Raw genomic sequence first — 20931 nt, 5'->3', positions numbered from 1 at the left:
AACCGGATCAGGGACTGATTCAGCCCCCTTTCGGGACCGGTTCAGAGCCGTTTTTGACTGGTTCCTTCCAATTTCTCATCGGTTCCGAGATGCTAAGACCTTGTTTTCTTAAATATAAGAAAATACAAGGATTTTGGCATGTGGTTATAAGGTTTTTATGAACTTTTGTTCATACTTGACCCGACTCATAAGGTTCAGAACCGGTTCAGACCCTTAGATGACCGGTTCAGGGCTATTTCAGACCGGTTCAGAGTGCTTTAAGACCGGTTAGTGATACATATGACTGATTCATTCAGTTTTTGAACCATTTCGAAGGTCATATGTCTGGTCCATTCAGTTTACGGACCATTTCAAGATACTGTTTTCATATTGACATTAAGGATAGTTAGATGACTTAGTGTTTTCATGTCACCAAAGTGACTGAAAATACGTATGTCATCAAAGAATTTTATACTATCATACAGTTTAAGCCGATATCCACATTGTACTTAGATTCATGAAACGATAAAGGACCCAAAGGTAGTTTTATCGTGTTTGGAATTTAAGTAGGGTAAAATAAGGTAAATGTGTTGAGATACATCACACGTGAGTATCCAAAGGCACCTTGTGTTGATGGTCTAACTTCACAAGAACCTTAGTTTTATTCGAATATGGACGGTAGACGAAGTGGTTTCGCGTGCCGGAGCTCTTACCAATGTAGGACTCCGATGACCCCCTTCACTCGTCAGGAAATAAGCATATCAAGGGCCTTTATTCTTTTGCTTTTTCCATTAAAGTTTAGTCTCATACGAATGCTTCTTGATACGTGTCTTTTTGTCATGCAGTTTCTAGTTCTGTGATTTTAGATGACTCTAGCTCTATACCTTTTCATGATGGATCTAACTTTAGTGATTGAAAAGAAACTGTTTTTTTTACATTAGGGTATATAGATTTAGATCTGGCCCTAAGGATAGATGAACCCGCTGCCCTCACTGATCAGAGCACTGCTGATCCAAAGATTGCTTTTGAGAAGTGGGAGCGCTCGAATAGGCTTAGCTTGTTGCTTCTGCAATCTAAAGTAGCTAAGAACATTCGTAGTGCTATCCCACAATGCAGAACAGTGAGAGAATTTCTGAATGCCATTGAGGCACAGTTTGTGCGTTCAAACAAGGCCGGAGCCAGTACTTTGATGTCAAAACTCATATCTATGAAATATACTGGAGGGGAAAACATTCGTCAACACATTTTGGAGATGAGGAACATAGCGTCTCAGCTAAATGACATGAAGCTCACCATCTCTGATTCTTTTCTAGTGCATTTGGTTTTAACGTCCTTACCTTTGAAATACGGACCTTTCAAAATCTCTTACAACACACATAATGATGAATGGACGTTCAATGAACTTATGTCCAAGTGTGTTGAAGAAGAAGAGAGGTTGAAAGAGGAGAAAGTGCAGAGTGCACATATGGCTTCTTATACATCCAAAGTAAGACCAAGGAAGAATGCATTTAAGAGAAATGCTAGGAAGAAGCTAACTGGGGATAAGTCATCCCAAGACAAGCAATCTAACTCTGCTCCCATAAAGTGCTTCTTTTGCAAGAAGAATGGACACATAAAGGCAGATTGCATAAAGTATAAAAAGTGGTTGGAAAAGAGAGGTAATTTGTTATTAGTTTCTCATGAATGTAATTTATTACATATTCCTGAAAATAGCTGGTGGATTGATTCTGGTGCTACTGTTCATATTTCCAATTGTCTACAGCTGTTTCTGAGCAGAAGGGAACCAACAATGCATGAGAAAAACATCTATTTGGGAAACAAGATGCGTTAATATGTGAAGGGTGTTGGAACCTGCAGGATTACTCGAGATACATACGTAGTTTTAGATCTTCATGATGTCTTTTATATTCCATCATATAGTAGAAACTTAATTTCAATTTCAAAGTTGGATAAATTTGGATATTGTTTTAAGTTTGAAATTTCCAAATTGTTCATATTCAAAAATTCAATTGAAATTGGTTCTGCATCAGTTTATGATGGTTTATATAGATTGAATGTGAAGATCCAAGAGTCTCTGACTTCTGAATACGCATTGGTTGAAAATAAACGTAGCTTGATAAATGATAAATCTTACATGCTTTGGCATCGAAGGTTGGGTCATATCTCTGAAAAGAGAATAAAGAGACTCGTAAATGAAGAGATCTTGAAATCTCTAGATTTTACCGACAATGACCCATGTTGTGATTGCATAAAGGCTAAGCATACAAACACATATAAAGAGGGTGCCAAACGCAGCAGTGAGATATTGAAGATAGTCCATACGGATGTATGCGGACCGTTTTTCCCTTGTTACACAGGCGAAAAATATTTTGTCACATTTATTGATGACTATTCTCGGTATATGTATCTATACTTGATCTTTGAAAAATCTGATGTTTTTCAGATGTTTAAGGAATTCAAGAAAGAAGTAGAGAAACAAACCAATAAGGTTATTAAGATAGTCAGGTCTGATAGAGGTGACGAATATTATGGTAGATTTACTGAGATGGGGCAAATGGAAGGACCATTAGCGCAATTTCTCAAAGAAGAAGGTATTGTGCCTCAATATACCATGCCTGGTAGTGCCTATCAGAATGATGTAGCTGAAAAGAGAAATCGTACGCTTAAGAAAATGGTCAGAGCTATGTTGAATTATTCAACGCTTCTCATAAAGTTGTGGGATGAAGCCTTAAGGACTGCTGTGAATATTTTTAATAAGGTTCCTACGAAATCTGTGCCTAAAACTTCTTACGAGCTGTGGGCAGGTAGGAAACCATCACTGTTTTATATGCACATATGGGAATGTCCTGCAGAGGCTAAACTGTATAATCCCCACATTAAAGCCTTTGATCCAAGAACAACCAGTGGATATTTCATTGGTTATCCAGAAAGATCAAAAGGGTACAAGTTTTATTGCCCATCTCACTCACCATAGATTGTTGAAACGGATAAGGCAAAATTCCTAAAAGATGGTTCAGTAGGATTGCGTGTACTTCAAAGCCTTGGTTTTGAAGAAGTACAAGATCCAGTTTCGTCACCGGTTAAGGAAAACATCGAAAGATACCACATTATTATTCCTAATGATTGTGTGGTTGATCATTCGATTGTTAATGCACAAATCCAAAATGAATCTATTGTGGACAATGCGGAAGAGCACAAACAGGATGATCAGGTTCAATCTGAGCTTGATGAACGATCTGTTTGGAGATCCACAAGGATTAGGAGATATGCTATACATCCTGATTATGTGGTGTACCTTCAGGAGCCTGGTGATTTCATAGATATGGATGATGACTCATTGACTTTTATGGAAGCTGTTGAAAGCAAACAATCTTCACAATGGATTAAAGCAATGAAAGAAGAGTTAGACTCTATGACTAAAAATCAAGTGTGGGATCTTGTCACGTTACCTAAAGGAGTAAAGCCCGTAGGGTGTAAATGGGTCTTTAAGACCAAGAAGAACTCCAAAGGTAACATAGAGAGACATAAAGCTAGATTGGTTGCTAAAGGATTCACCCAGATGGAGGGCATTGACTATAATGAGACATTTTCTCCTATCTCAACTAAGGAGTCAATGAGGATAATTTTGGCCCTCGTAGCTCATTATGACTTAGAGCTACATCAGATGGATGTGAAAACAACGTTTCTCAACGGAGATCTAAATGAAGAGGTATACATGGAACAACCTATTGGTTTCTCTGAAAATGATCGTTTGGTTTGCAAGCTTAACAAATCATTATATGGAATTAAACAGGCCTCTCGATAGTGGTATATTAAATTTTCCCAAGTCATTGTGACTTTCGGGTTTACAGAAAACATTATTGATCAATGTATATACCTTAAGGAAAGTGGGAGTAAATTCATTATATTGATGTTGTATGTGGATGACATTTTACTTGCAACCAACGATATAAAGTTGCTTTCAGAGACAAAACAATTTCTTGCATCACATTTTGATATGAAAGATATGGGTGAGGCTGCTTATGTTCTTGGCATTGAGATCCGTCGAGACAGAGCAAAAGGTGTTCTAGGCCTCTTCCAGAGATCCTATATAAATAAAGTGTTAAAACGATATGGGATGGAGAATTGTTCTCCTAGTTCTACACCCATATCAAAAGGTGATAAACCGAGCCTAAATGATTGTGCACAAAACGATATTGACAAAGCACAAACGAGTGCTTATCCATATGTATCAGTTGTTGGCAGCTTGCAGTATGCACAAACATGTTCTCGACCAGATATTTCTTTTGCAGTAGGGGTACTTGACAAATTTCAGTCTAACCCAGGTTTACCCCATTGGAAGGCTGCCAAGAAAGTCTTGCGGTACTTGCAACGGACAAAGGACTATATGTTAACGTATCATAAAATTGATCACCTCGAGGTCATTGGCTACTCAGATGCGCATTTAGGAGGATGCCTTGATAGTAGAAAGTCTATTACTGGGTACGTCTTCTTACTTGCTGGGGGCGCGATCTCTTAGAGGAGTGGAAAACAGATGACCACTGCTGCCCACACCATGGAGGCAGAATTCATAGCATTGTACGAGACTACTTCGCAGGCTATATGGTTAAAGAACTTCATATCACAGTTAAAAGTGGTCGATTCCATTGGGAAGCCACTGAAGGCCTACTGTGATAATGAAGCTGTGGTGTCTTTTTCCAACAACAAAAGTACTACGTCATGCAAGCATATGGAATTGAAGTATTTTGTTGTTAAAGAAAGGATGGAGAATCATTTAGTGCATATTGTTAATATTGGTACAAAAGAGATGATCGCTGATCCTCTTACTAAAGGGCTATCACCGAGATTATATTCCGAACATGTAATGAGGATAGGATTGTTAAACTCTTTTTGACATATGCACATAAATAAAGTGATCACTTTCAGTTTTTGATTCTCATTATGGTTGTTGTTAATCTCATAAGGATTAGAGATTCAACTAAGGACCTATAGAATAGAATAAAAAGGCTATTCTATTCATCAAGTTATTCCCATAGGGTTTTTTGGTTAAAGTGTTTATCGTCGGAACAAGTGGGAGAATGTTGGGTTAAACCACCACGTTGGTGGTGGTTACCCACGATGTGGGTAACGTTTCCTCACATAAAGTGCTCCTTTCGTTAAACCCATCACCGAATAAAAGGGGGAACAATTGTTCAACCGTTCTCATTCGGTGACTATAAGAAAGAGGTTTCATGAGCAACCTCATACGAGAGAAAAACAATGTTGAAAAATCAAAACTGTGTATACAGTGAAAAACATAGTGAAAGAGGGAATAGGGTCGACTCACCGATGGCATTCGGAGGCGTGCGCTTGTGGTGGCTGCAGACCGGCTGAGTTGAAGGAAACCCCTCTCCGGCAGCATCCTCCGCCCTCCGGCAATGTCGGCTTCAGGTATGCATTCTATATGTTTTGCTTTTGCAGGGGCTCCGACGGGCTGGTGGCTGAGGCGTCGGCGACTTCGGTCCGACGGTTAACTCCCCTCCCAACATAAACATCTCTTGTATACATATAGTGACACTTAAAAAATAGTATATCAACGTCTAGAACAAGAGTATAATGCCAACAATGGGCTAAAATTATACATGAAGGTGTAAATAAACAACTCTTGTCTACATACGATGACACTAAAAATCAAGTGCATGAGTGACTAGATCAAGAATATAATGCCAACAATGGGCTAAAAACACACACGAATGTGTGAATAAATATCTTTTGTCTACATATAATGACACTCAAAAAATTAAGTGTATCAACGACTAGATCAAGAGTATAATGCCAACAATGGGCTAAACAAATAGCCATCACAAATAAGCATAATTATGAGCATCCAACATAATAATGGCCATATAACAAATGAGTGATACAAGACACTCAGATCTAGAGATTAAACAATTGTCAGTTAGAGCCAAACCATAAGCTGACAATCTAAACTGACATAAAATGAGGTGAACACAACTCACCCCAACATCTCTGAATAAAAAGTAACACGGTCAAGAGAAATGTTGCATCATATAAAATTTTGTGATAGACATAACAAATGCCATAAGAAGACAATAAATACCAAGGTTTTAAAACCCGTGACTCGGAACTCGACTCGTTCTTTATTGACTCGTGACTCAGCGGGTTAACTCGGTGACTCGGACCGGGTTTTGTTAACTTTTGATTTTAAAAGAAAAACAATATATAATTTGTCTGAAACCATGTTTTTGAGTAAACATAGTCTCCAAACGTCTGTAAGAATATAAAAACAACTGCAAAGAGCTATAGAGGTTTGCTTGAATAATTGAATTTGATATCTATACAAGCACTTTGACTAATTCATGACTTGAATTAGAGGATTTGGTCACCATGAGTTCAGTCTGCCACTACCTAAGGTTCCTAAAATGACCAATCATATATGCTAGCTTGTTTTAAAAGTTTTAATTCCCTCTCTAACAAATCCATAAATGTAAAACAGGGATATATGTGCATATTGAAAGTTTACAGAGTGCCCAATATCAACATAAATAAGCAATTTTCTCATGTATAAAACTATGCAGGAAATATATTAATGGCACAACTATAAAAAGACTACTAATATTTGAATATGTACAATGCTTGTTCACATAACAAATGGATGATGAAACCTAAATGTGACTTCCCATAGGCACAATTGACCCGCCATATATAGTGAGAATCATTTCTTTAAAATATTTTGCTAGAATAAGTTGATAACACAGGGTGAACAATAGTTCGAACAACATAGCGATTTTATTCTATGGATGTAAATGCTTTTTTATCTTTAAATGATTTTTATTTTCTTTTTTATACAAAATCTGGGGGTAACCCTTGTTAAAATATATGTTATTATATATTTCGAAACTGTAATTTGAAACTCAAAAAACAAATTTCAAACATCCCAAAACTCGCCCGAGTCAAGCCGAGTCAGGCCGCGTCAAGCCGAGTCAAGCCCGAGTCAAGCTCGAGTCAAGCCCGAGTTTTGGCAAACCGAGTTTGCATTGCCGGGTTGACTCGCTGGAGGGGCGAGCTGAGCCGAGTCAACGAGTTGACTCGGCGAGTTTTAAAACACTGATAAATACTCACGAAAATCATTTTCCAAACAAGTGAGTTCAAATATAAGTACTGATTTGAAAAAACAAAGTTTCAAATCAAATCCAATAATGGTAGATGGAAAACTTGGACTGAATATAGTGCAACTACTAAGAGACAATCAATGCCATTAAAGAAGACCAAAACATATATAGAGATTCTCAAAGATCTATACAGAAAAAAACAAGTGCATATATTCTCACAAAGAGATCAAAAGAACTCATGTATATGCAATAATCTAAGTAACTTAAAACTACATATCGCATACAAAAGACATGCATATGAACAAATTTAAGCATATATGCAAGTGATAGATTTAAAGCCCTAAGGGCACAATATAAAAATTTATATTTTAAAAATAATAAGTATACAATGAGTCAAGAGTCTTTAATCACGAAAGCACATATCCACCAAGGATCTAAGTGGACAAACACGTCCATCAATAATAGACAAGTACTAAAGTGAACAATGAGAGAAACACATATAGCTCCCACAAAAAGGATTTTCTCATGATTCTTAACTTAGTATTCTATTAAAAACCAAGTATTCAACACAATATTTAAATCATATGCAAAACATGTAAAAATAATGCCATGAGACTAGTAACATAATCATAAGTTCCACAAAAAGGATCAATAATATAAACGCCTAATATCATAACTATTGTCCCCAAAAAGACCCACAAAGGACATTTATTAAAGTGAATGACTTCCCATAAGAAATTATGCTCAATACCTTATGCACGAACAAACAGTCTTATTCATCATGTAAGACAATTATAAGTGCATAAGGATCAAATTTTAAGAAAAATTATTTTATAAGCTAGATCATAATTTTTAATACTTTATATGTTACTTTTAATATACCAAGAATAAAGAGAAATATTAAACACAAGTTCAAGAAAAATTTCATAAAATTATACTTGTGAAATACACACAACATCATTATTTTGAAATATCAAATTATTTTAAAATATGTAACAATTTATCAAAAAGAACAAAACCATGTTCAACAATACGAACATGATTTGACATTTATAATCAGACTTGTTCAAATAAAACATCTAAATGGCAACAATACATGCTCAAACATACATGATTATATATATATATATATATATATATATATATATATATATATATATATCAAAGCAAGTTTTGAAAAAAATTAAGATTCAAACATGATTTCAAAACATACATATATCTAATTTGCTAAAAAATAAACAAATAAGTTTTATAAGATATTTAATAAAGAACAAGTTCATCGATGATTAAAAAACCATTTAAAGTTTTTTTTTTGTTTTAAAAATAATAACAAAAAATATATATATATATATATATATAACGATAAAGAAAATAAGTGTTTTCTCATGCATAATGCATGAAATAAATAACACAAGAAATGCTTAAAAATATAAGATAGATACCGGGTAAATATTTTCCTTGAATCCAAGGCACACAACGATCATGAATCCTTCACAAAGCACGAACTCGAACCAGAGTTACCGGAAGCACCTAGGTAAGTGGGGAAGCGCGCTTTCCCGAAGCGCGAAATGTTGCACTTCCGAAATGCGAAATGTCGCGCTTTCGAAATGCGTGGGGAAGCACCATTTTTTAATGTGAAGCACACTTCCCATCATGCTTCCCTGCACTTCCCCGTGCTTGCCCCCTTTTTTTCAAAATTTTTGTATTTTTTTTATTTTTTTGCTTCTCCCTCGCTTTCCCCTCGCTTCTTAGGTCACTTTCGATTCGCTTCCTAGGTCGCTTCCGAGACGATTCCTGATTCGCTCCTAAGTGGTCCCACACTTCCCGCTTCCTAAAATTTTGAAAGTGCCTCGCTTTCTGCTCCCGCTTTCCGTTCCTGCTTCCTCAACTGGCAAACCATGACTCGAACCAAATAATTCCAAGACCCAAAAGAGGCAAAATGCCAAGAAGAGTTTCTTGGCTTTGATACCATGTAAAGAAGTAAGCGAAAATACAAATATCAAGTGTAGAACACTTACAAGTCCAACAATGGACAATAAATAAAGAGAGAATACAAGCACTTTAAGCGCACACACATAAATCCACAAAGGGATAATGCCAAAAGGCAAATATTAGTGAAAATATGAGTGTAAGAACACCTTACAAATGAAGGGGAAACACCCCTATATTATATACAAGAAAGAGGAGGAGCCCTTGGGGGCTTCCCACTCTTAGAGTCGTTGGGGAGCTCCCAACGACTCCAAATGTGGGGGCCCAATGCTCAAAAGAAAAGAACAAAAAAAGAATTAAGTTGTTTCTAATAAACAACTTATTATACAAGTAAAAAGACCAAAATGCCCCTACCGGGCAATACAAAAGAATTAAAGATTATATATATATATATAAACATGTATATATATATATTATCGGTACAATCTAGTTGGAATCCACGATGCTAGTTGTTTTGTCTCAATCTAACCTTGTAGATGTGTTTTGCATGCTTGATTTAGGGGGAAACGACTTGGTTCATGTTTTCTTGAATCAAGAAAAATTAGTGCATTTATGACTGTTGATTTCTGAATCGCTTGAAAAACCTCTACATGGGTTGGATCCTGTTAAACTGTATCTCTCTTATGTATATATATATATATATTTACATATATATATATATATATATATATAAAGAAAGATACATATATATATATATATGATATATATATGTATATGTATCTATCTTTATATATATGTAAATATATATGTTTCTCTCTCTTCTTGTAAAACCTGCAAGGGTATTATAGTCATTTCCCCTCTTTTGCGCATGTTCATAATTATGAATATACTGTAATGTTTTTGTGCTTTTATTTTTTTCTTCTTTTCCTTTTTTTCTTTTCATTTTCTTTTTCCTTTTTCTTGTTTGTTGACTAAAGTCAACTTGGAGGGGGCTCAACACTAGCTGTTGGGCCTCTCCAACGGTTAGAATTCTAATAGTTGGAGGGGCTCCAACAGCTAGTGGAGCCCCTCCAAGGCCCCTTGCTAGCTTAGAAATAGGGGAGTTCCCCCTTTGTAAAAACCACTTCTTGGAGCTTTTGTTCTCCATTCATCTCAATAAAAATTCTTTATATTTTATATGCCTTCGTGCATTTGTGTTTTTGTATTGTACATTTGTTCTAAGTGTTCTTGTGCCTTTGTGCACATACCTATTGGTGGTGTTGTGCTTATAGCACACTTTATCTCCTTTTGAGATATTCTCACATGGTATCAGAGCCAGGTTGAAGTTTGAAGATTGTGTGATTCCTCGTATTTGCTAGTGCCTCGAAAAGCGTGCCTTTGGTTTCTTGGTGAAAGGCATGGGGGCTTCTCTTCCTTCAATATTTTGGAAGGTTTTTATGTCAAGTAAGATTTGAAAGTCCCTTTATGGTACGCATTTTTTCTCCACTCTTCCCTCTCTAATGGGTGAAAAAGAGTCATTTTTCACTTGGTTTTAAATTGAATGGCTCCAACTACCATGTTTGGGCCGAGAACATGGAGGCTCACATTAAGGAGAAAGGCTTTTGGGGATACGTCAAAGGAACTATTCCCGAACTCGAACCTAAGATTACCATTACTGAGAGGGGTGAAATCAAAGTTCTTGATGGTGAAGAGAGAGAGAGAGAGAGCTTTTGAAGAATACAACAAAAAGCATGAAGAATGGGAGATGAAGAACTATAAAATTCTTTCATGGTTCTTTTCTTTCGTTGAAACGAAAATAAATGCCAATATTTTGAAGTTTAAAAAAGCCTTTCAAGGATGAGAGTATCTTGAAAGAATGTATACTTCAAGAGATTTGTCCCATAAATACTATCTCTAAAAGAAGACTTTAACCCTTCAACAAGGAGAAATGTTCGTTAGAGAGTATTTTGCCGAGCTATCCACTATTTGGGATGAACTTGCTCTCCAAGAACCTAAATGGAGTAGAGAGGCTATTGAATTGTGGGCCAAACAATTAGAAGAGGGTCATTTCTTCAACTTTTTAAATGGGCTTAGACCTGAGTTCGAACAAACTAGATCCTCCCTCTTGTCTTCTTTCTCTTCTCCTCCATTGGAAGACGTGCTTATCAAACTAAGTGGAGAAGAAACTAGATTGGGGATGAATAAAACCAATCTAAGTGTGTTGGTCGTTCCCTCTAAGGATGAGGATGGGGGTGCTTATGCCGTCTCAAGATCGGGGAATAATGTTAAAACTTATAAACCCCCTCATTTCAACAAAAATTAAGGAGGAAGAGAAAATTGTGGGCATTATGGAAGAAGAGATTATAGTAAAATCATATGCCACTTTTGTAAAGAACCGGGACACATTAAACCGGTATGCCCTAAATGGAAAAAGATGGTGACTATGTCTACTACTTTCCAACCAACCAAGGAGGAAGGACCATCAACTTCCAACAATGCTACTTTATCTCTAAATCAAATCATGAAAGCTCAACCAATCCTCAAGAGATCCGTTTTCGGAGTCGCCATGACCACCTTCTCTCCTCCCGATAAGATTCTTTGGCTCTTAGACTTGGGTGCATCCTTTCATATGACTCCAAATGTTTTTGCACTTTCTAAATAATCAAAAAATTTGTCACCCTCTTTTGGCTCTACCGCGGATGGGGCTTCTCTTGAAATAAAAGGAATTGGTGATTTTGAAAGACAAGGTTTTTCTATTCCTAAAGTTAGATTTATACTAAAACTAAATTTAAATTTGTTTTCCGTCTCTCAACTATCGGATCATGGGTGTGATATCAAATTCTCATCAAATAAATATTGGATACAGGATCACCAGTCCGAGAAGTTGATTGTGAAAGGCTCTAGGAAGGGAGATCTTTACCTTATGGAATTTCTTCAAATTCCAAAACCCTCTTTTTGTAATGTTTCCCAACATAAAGATATAAATGTTTTGCATAAACGCCTTGGGCATCCAAATATTGTCAAGCTTTCTTATTTACATTTTGCTAAAACTTTATGTAAAGACAACTTTAATTGTAATGATTGTATTCTTGGTAAAATGAGAAGCTTACCTTTTGGACAAAGAACTATATTTTCAACTAAGCCTTTTGAAATTGTGCATTCGGATGTTTGGGGACCGGCACCCGTAGTGTCTAAGGGAGGGTTTTTGTATTATGTTATTTATGTGAATGATTTCTCAAGATATAGTGGGATATACTTCCTCAAACATAAACGTGAGGTTTTCTCTACTTTTAAGGTTTTTTATATGATAATACAAAATCAATTTAATAGTAAATTATAAATTTTTAGAACCGATTTCGGGAGAGAATATCTCTCAAATGATTTCAAAAGTTATATTGAAAATAATGGGATTGTTCATCAAAGGTCTTGCCCCAAAACACCTCAACAAAATGGGTTGGCAGAACGAAAACATAGACATATAATTGAAACTACAAGGACTTTGCTCATTTCTCAAAAAATTTTAAAAAGATTTTGGGCCGAAGCGGCTCTTGCATCAGTTTATCTCATAAACCGACTTTCACCTAAAAATTTGAATCAAATATTTCCATATGAAACCTTCTATAAAAAAGAACCCGATTACAATAGGTTAAGAATTTTTTGTTGTAAATGTTTTGTTCTCATCGACAAGAATGATAAACTATCTCCCAAAGCTATTCCTTGTGCATTTTTGGGATATTCGAAAACATAAAAAGGTTTTAGGTGTTATGATATTAAAAATGATAAACTATATGTTTCAAGAAACATAACCTTTTTAGAAAACATGAGTGGTTTTGAAGAACACAAAACTCATGAAGATAATGCCGATTACTCTTTCTTGTTGGAACTATTATCTAGAAATAAAGACCTTTTTAGCGATGATGAATTGAATGAGAATGAGGATATCAGTGAAAGTATTCCTCAAACCATCCAATATGAAGAAGAAATGATAATTAAACCAATTACCTATACACATAGAGATAAAAATACTTTTAGATGTGCGATAGAGAAATATAGTGACCCTAGTGAACCTTCCAACCACTCTCGAAGAACTGAAAGATCTAGGAAAAATCCTTCAAAATTTATATCCTATGAGTCTTTTTCTCCAAAGCATAAGGCATGTCTTATTGCCATTCACTCATATCAAGAACCTAAATTTTTTGAAGAAGCTAAGGAAATGATAGAATGGAGGGATGCCATGGATAACGAACTTAGAGCCCTCAACAAAGACAAAACTTGGGTTTTTCAATGTCTTCCAAAAGGAAAGAAAATAATAGGATGTAGATGGGTTTTTAAAGTCAAAACCAAGAGTGATGGCACTCTCAAAAGATATAAAGCCCGCCTTGTCGCAAAAGGATATAGTCAAGAATACGACATCGATTACGAAGAAACACTTGCCCCCGTTGCACGAATGGTTACTTTAAGATGTTTGATCACCATTGCATCTATTGAAAAATGGAACATTTACTAAATGAATGTTAAAAATGCTTTTTTAAATGGGGACTTTAATGAGTAAGTCTACATGGATGCTCCTCATGGTATGAACATACCAAAGGGAAAAGTTCTTCGTTTGCAAAAAGCGCTTTATGGTTTAAAACAAGCCCCTAAGGCTTGGTATGATCGATTTAATGAAGTAATGGTTCAAGATGGTTTTACTTCATGCTACACTGACACTGCTTTGTTTGTCAAAAAGTCTAATGCAGGAATTGTGATTTTACTGTTGTATGTTGATGATATGTTGATAACAGGTAGTGACATAAAGGGCATCAGAAACATTAAAACCACTTTAAAAGAAAGGTTTGAAATGTCAGACTTGGGGTATCTGACTTACTTTCTTGGTATCGAGGTAACCTACTCTCATAGAGGCTATTTTTTGTCTCAAACTAAACTTGCATGTGAGATTCTTGACAGATCAGGTATTACTGACGATAAAATCTGTGAGACCCCTGAAATTGTGGGATCAAAAATGAAAATCGATGATGGGATACCCTTGGAGGATCCTACCCCCTACCGACAACTTGTGGGGTCTCTAATGTATCTTAGCATCACAAGGCCAGACATCTCTCATGCAGTGCATACTGCAAGCCATTTTCAGTATGCTCCTACATCCGTCCATATGAGCGTCGTTCTCCGAGTTGTTAGATACATAAGGGGAACTTTAAACAAATGAGTTTTTCTTTCCTCATCTTCTGAGTTAAATTTAATTGCATATATTGACTCTGATTGGGGAGGTGACCCAAATAATCTTTACTCCACTACAAGCTTTTGCATTTTTTTAGGTGAATCCCTGATCTCATGGAGATGCAAGAAATAATAGAAGGTGTCTCTATAATCCACCGAAGCAGAATATCGAGCCATGACTTCTACAACTATGGAGATTGTCTGGATTCATCAGTTGCTGCAAGACATGAGAATTCAAATTCAAGAACCCACAAAGTTGTGTTGTGATAATAAGAGTGCAATCTATATTGCTAAGAATCACACTTTTCATGAGCGGACAAAGCATATTGAGATGGACTGCCATTATGTCAGAGAAGCATATCTACAAAAAGTCATCGACCTTCCTTATGTGACTTCAGAATATCAGTTGACAGATTTCTTCACCAAGGCGCTTTGCTCTCCAAGATTCAACTTTCTCCTTGGCAAATTTTCAGTCATTGCGCTCTAAGTTTGAGGGAGGGTGTTAAACTGTATCTCTTATGTATATATATATATATGTGTGTGTGTGTGTGTGTGTGTGTTTCTCTCTCTTCTTGTAAAACCCACAAGGGTATTATAGTCATTTCCCCTCTTTTGCGCATGTTCATAATTATGAATATGCTGTAATGTTTTTGTACTTTTTTTTTCTTTTTTTTCTTTTTTTCTTTTTTCTTTTTCTTGTTTGTTGACTAAAATCAACTTAGAGGGGGCTCAACACTAGCTGTTGGGCCTCTCCAACGGTTAGAATTCTAGTGGAGTCCCTCCAGGGCCCCTTGCTAGCTTATAAATAGGGGAGTTCTCCCTTTGTAAAAACCACTTCTTGGAGTTTTTGTTCTCCATTCTTCTTAATAAAAAATCTTTATATTTTATATGCCTTTGTGCATTTGTGTTTCTTTATTATACATTTGTTCTAAGTGTTCTTGTGCCTTTGTGCACGTACCTATTGGTGGTGTTGTGCTTATAGCACATTTTATCTTCTTTTGAGATATTCTCACAGATCCCATCAATTCAAAAGCTGGTTTCCGCTAAAAATAACATGTAGGTCACATCCATGGGGTCATTTGGACTTAAGAAGCAAAAAAAAGAAAAGAAAAGAAGTTTGCTAAGTCATTTATACATACAAACAATTGTAGCAATATATATATATATATATATATATATATATATATATATATATATATATATATATATACACACTAATGAAGGCAAGGAACTAATGAGCTAGAAATCATAGGTGCAAGTTGTATCCACTCAATCTAACCACATAGATGTGTTCAACATGGTTTGTTTGCTAAGTATTAAGCCTTGGATTGTGCTTTTCTGATGTAAAAATGTGATCTTTTGAGTTATAAAATTTTGGCACATTTTGGGTCGTTGATTTTTGGACCCTATTAAAAACCTAATTACTTGTCATAATCACATGATTCAAAACAAGTTTCCTACTAAACAAACCATGTAGATCACACCAGTAACATTTGATCTACAAAAAAATGGAATTTTTTGAAGAAAAGATTGATTTCTACTCATTAGTAGCCAATATTTACCCATATATATATGGATAGGGGAGATGGGTGTATCATTGAACACCCAAAATGTCTGACGACAATCAGACACTTTACGCCCAAGACCCTTTAGTGGTCATGACCACCTCTAAAGGGGTCCCAAATCAGATGTGTGGCATGTGACCACACATCCGATTTGTTTGGCGCCTCAGCCTGTTTGAGGATACACTGTTTCAATATATAGGGTAATGCTTTATTACAAACATTTGTAGGTACAAACGCCTTCATCCCAATTGCATGCACATCATCTGGAAGGCCAATAATCTTCCACCCTCAGCTCTGTACTACCTTCTTACAAATGTCGTCATCGTAGCCTTCATACCTATCATACCCTATACCTGCACTTTTGCCTAAATGACAGAGTTTTCATCCTTCTGACACATAACATTCAGATTAAACTCATAATACGGCAAAATTTTGTCGTTTTTTTCTAAAAGCTTATATTGCATTATCTTTTTACTCATTTCTTTTCAGAATAAATTTATTATTGCAATCTTATTTAGCTGTCACAATGATTGCAACTTTGATAACCAGGTACCTGCTAGATAGGGATCGGATCAAACCTGTGACACAAGACCCATCATGTGAAAGAAACCGCTTGATGATACTGTCTGAAAGGATTCAGAATTCTGGTAAGAGAGAGTTTTATTACGTAGTGCTGTTCCTGAATCAGGTATAGAAATTTAAAGAACTGCACATACTATGATACAATGACTATAAAATTTCAGAAGACTAGAAAATAAATTCTTTGTGAGGTTTTAGGGATAATTCTTTGTTCCCCTATTCAGATAATCCAAGAGCTGACTAGTAACTAATGACCTATGTAATCTTATCTTAAAGCAGATAATAAATAATCATGTTTATGTTTTTATTATGACTCCCCTGAGCATTTACCCTTACATATACACAGACACAAACACATGTATGTATATGTGCAGAGAAGGAGAAGGATGCAACCAACTTTATGTGGAGCATATGTGACATCTGAATTATTGCATTAGATTGAATCCAATGATTTAGATAAAATTCAGATTATGTGGAGCATATGTCGGGTCAAGCATAAAAAAACCATATCCTACTAAATACATTTTTCCAAATTCCCATACCTGGGTTGACTTGTTAACAGGTTGGATCGGTGTCGGGTTGGTTGATTATGAAACGTAGGTTTAGGAAGTGTAGAAATAACTTTTTTTTTTTCTTTGTGTTCACAAAGAAAGTAGTCTGGTGTGTGGGTCAGCATACTATGTGTAAAGTGAGCGGTTAGGGGTTCAAATCCCTGGAGTCATTTATCTTTTTATATAAAACATACTTGCCATATTTGTTAGTCGGGTTGAATACCCGATTTGGTGTTTCTTTCACCGGGTCAGTGTGAAAGTATCTTCAATAAGATACTATGATCAAGACCTTAACATTCTTGATGATAAAACACGTGCATTCATGCACAATAAGAACTCTTAGAACACTTGTGCACAAAAGCACAACCCACTAAATCTCACAAATGCTCAAAAGCATAAAAGAATAGGAAAACTTTATTTATCACTTGGGCTTTGACCAAAGCCATTTAAAAATACAAAGGGGAGAACCCTTATTTATAACAACCAAAAAGGAGCCTTGGAGGGGCTCCACTCATAGACCTTGGAGCCCCTCCTTGGAGGGGCCCAACGTCTATTTGAGTGCCCCTCCCAAGGTACCTCTTGGTACTAACAAAAAAAGAAATAAATAAAAAAATAAAAGAAAAGAAAAATACAAATAAATTACAATCACATTCATAAAAGTGAATATGCGTAAAACAATGGAAATGACTAAAATACCCCTATGACTAAAAATAAGGAAATATATATTTTATATATATATATATATAAATGGATATATATATATATCATATATATATATATGTATCATCCTTTATATATATAAAATATATAAGATTACAAGGTTTCGTAAAATAATTTAACACCCCCCTCAAACTTAGGGTAGGATAACCGAAAGTTTGCCAAGGAGGAAATTGAACCCTGGAGCACACAAAGCTTTGGTGAAGAAATCTGCCAACTGATATTCTGAAGTTACATATGGAAGATCTATAACTCCTTTCAGATACGCTTTTCGAACATAGTGACAATCCATCTCAATGTGTTTAGTTCGCTCATGAAAAATATGATTTTTGGCAATGTATATTGCACTCTTGTTATCACAGCATAGTTTGGTGGGCCCTTCTATTGTGATCCTCATGTCTTCTAATAGCTGATGAATCCATGCAATTTCCATGGTAGTAGTTTCCATGGCATGATATTCAGCTTCTGTTGAGGATAAAGATATTTTTTGCTGCTTCTTACATCTCTATGAGATCAACGAGTTTCCTAAAAACACACAAAAACCAATGGTGGAATGACGGTTATTTGGGTCACCTCTCCAATCAGAGTCAGTATAAGCAATTAACTTTAATTCAGAAGAAGAAGACAATAATACTCCCTTATTTAATGTGCCCTTTATGTATCTTACGACCTGCAAGATGGCACTCATGTGGGCAGATGTCAGTGTATGTTGAAACTGACTTCCAGTATGAACTGCATGAGAGATATCTGGTCTAGTAATACTCAGATACATTAAAGATCCCACAAGTTGTCTGTAGGGGGTGGGATCAGAGAGAGGAATACCATCATCAATCTTCATTTTGGCTCCTACTATAGCAGGAGTTTCACAAATCTTATCATCCGTAATATCTGACTTGTCAATAATCTCAGAGGCATGCTTAGTTTGAGATAAAAAATACCCTCTATGAGAGTATGCTACTTCAATACCCAAAAAATAAGTTAGAAATCCCAAATCAGACATTTCAAATCTATCATTCAAATTTGTTTTTATGCTTTTAACCCCCTTAGAATCACTTCTGGTTATAAGCATATCATCCACATATAAAAACAGAATGACAATCTCTGCATTAGTTTTTCTAACAAATAAGGCAATGTCAGTGAAACAGGATGAAAATCCATTTTCTAACATTACGGAGTTAAACCTATCATACCAAGCCTTGGGGACTTGTTTTAAACCATAAAGTGCTTTGCAAAGGCGAAACACTTTCCCTTTGGGAGTCTCCATTCCTGGTGGAGCATTCATATATACCTTTTCATTCAGATCACTATTTAGAAAGACATTTTTAACATCCATTTGATAGATGTTCTATTTTTTGATTGAGACAACGATGATGAGACATCTAACAGTGACCATTCGGGCCACAGGGGCAAAAGTTTCTTCATAGGGAATCTCATATTCTTGACTATATCCCTTTGCAACTAATCTTGCTTTATATCTCTCAAGAGATCCATCGCTCTTAGTTTACTTTAAATACTCATCTACATCCTATTGTTTTCTTACCCTTAGGAAGATATTGAAATTCTCAAGTCTTGGCTCTTTTCAGAGCACCAAATTCATTCTCCATAGCTTCTATCCATTTAGAATATTTTCGTGCTTCCTCAAAATTTCTAGGTTCTATGTAAGAATGAATGACACTAAAACAAGCCCTATATTTAGGTGAAAAAGATTCATATGAGATAAACCTAGAGGGAGCTTTCCTATGTCTTTCGGTCCTTCGTAGGTTCTTCTCTCTTGGAGAAACAATCCTATTGGTGTCATCATATCTTTCAAGAGCACTTTTAAAGGTGTTTTTATCTCTATGGACATAGGTAATGGGCTCTCTAGATGATCCCTTATCGATATGTTGATGAGGAGAAGAGAGCAGAGAGGTGATAGTTTTCTCAGTTTCATTATCGCTTGAGTTATTCTGAGTTGACTCATCATCACTTGTATCATTTTTAGCTAACATTTCAAATATAAAGGAATAATCCACATTCTCATCATGAGATACAAGACTTTCGAAACCACTAAGATTTTCCAAAAAACTCACATTTCTGGAGACATACAATTTGTCATTTTTAACATCATAACACCGAAAACCCTGCTTATCATTTTTATCCGTACGAACAAAACATTTACATCCAAACACCCTTAACCTGCTGTAGTCAGGTTCATTCTAGTATAATTTTTCAAAAGGGGAAATTTTGTTCAAATTTTTTGATGAAAGTTTATTTATGAGATAGATAGATGTAAGATCTGCCTCAACCCAGAGTTTTTTTGGAATGTTTTGCGAAATAAGCAAAGTTCGAATTGTTTCAATAATATGCCTATGCTTTTGTTCGGCTAATCCATTTTGTTGAGGGGTTTTTGGACAAGATTTTTGATGGAGAATACCATAACTTTCAAGATAACTCTTGAATTCATTTGATAGGTATTCTCTTCCAGAGTCGGATCTAAAGATTTTTAAGTTCCCATTGAATTGATTTAAGATCATGATATAAAAGGTTTTGAAAGTCGAAAAAACTTCATGCTTATGTTTGGGAAAGTATATCCAATAATACCTAGTGTAATCATCAACAAAAATCACATAATATGAGAATCTTTCTTTAGATATCACAGGAGCCGGACCCCATACATCGGAATGAACGATTTCAAAAGGTTTTGTTGTAAACATGGATCTTTGATAAAAGGATAAACTTTTTATTTTCCTAAGAATACATTCATTACATGTAAAATCTCGTTTACAAAGATGTTTAACAAAAGGTAAATATGAAATTTTAACAATATTGGGATGTTCAAGTCTCTTATGCCACACACAAATATCTTTATTTTGGACAACATTACAAAATTGATTCTTGGGAACTTGGAGAAAGTCGACATAATAGAGATCTCCTTTCCTAGAGCCTTCCTCAATCAACCTCCCGGACCGACGATCCTATATCTAATATTTATTAGAAGAAAATTTTATATCGCAACTATGGTTCAAGAGTTGAGAAACCGAAAGCAAATTCAAATTTAATTTTGGTATGAATCTAATTTTTGAAATAAATAATCTTGTTTTTCGAAATTGCGTATTTCTTTAATTTCAAGGGATGTTTCATGCGCCGTTGAGACAAAAGATGAAAAAAAAAATTTAGAGTATTCAGAAAGAGAACAAGCACTTGGGGTCATATGAAATGATGCAGCGAAATCTAAGAGCCAAGATGTCTTACCGGGAGGGGAAGAGGTTGACATAGCGGCTCTGGAAATTCCTCCTTTGATAAGAGGTTGAAGAGCTTCCATAA

General features: G+C 35.6%; 1 protein-coding gene across 3 annotated transcripts in view; it reads left to right on the top strand.

The window, feature by feature from the left end:
• LOC149848628 (S-adenosyl-L-methionine-dependent methyltransferases superfamily protein) overlaps positions 1 to 20931 on the top strand; it is a 73038-nt gene that overhangs the window by 10225 nt on the left and 41882 nt on the right. For all 3 annotated transcript variants that reach the window (XR_016430321.1, XM_089996599.1, XM_089996591.1), the window contains exon 3: positions 16331 to 16428. Coding sequence is in view for 2 of the 3 variants with exons in the window: in XM_089996599.1 (XP_089852725.1) it covers positions 16331 to 16428 (98 nt within the window). In the remaining variant the exon portion in view is untranslated. The remainder of the gene's footprint in view (positions 1 to 16330; positions 16429 to 20931) is intronic.

Source organism: Nuphar pumila, chromosome 1 (assembly GCF_984573655.1).
Source record: "Nuphar pumila chromosome 1, dmNupPumi1.hap1.1, whole genome shotgun sequence".
NCBI classification, from domain to species: Eukaryota; Viridiplantae; Streptophyta; class Magnoliopsida; order Nymphaeales; family Nymphaeaceae; genus Nuphar; species Nuphar pumila.
This window is presented reverse-complemented; position numbering and strand designations above follow the sequence as displayed.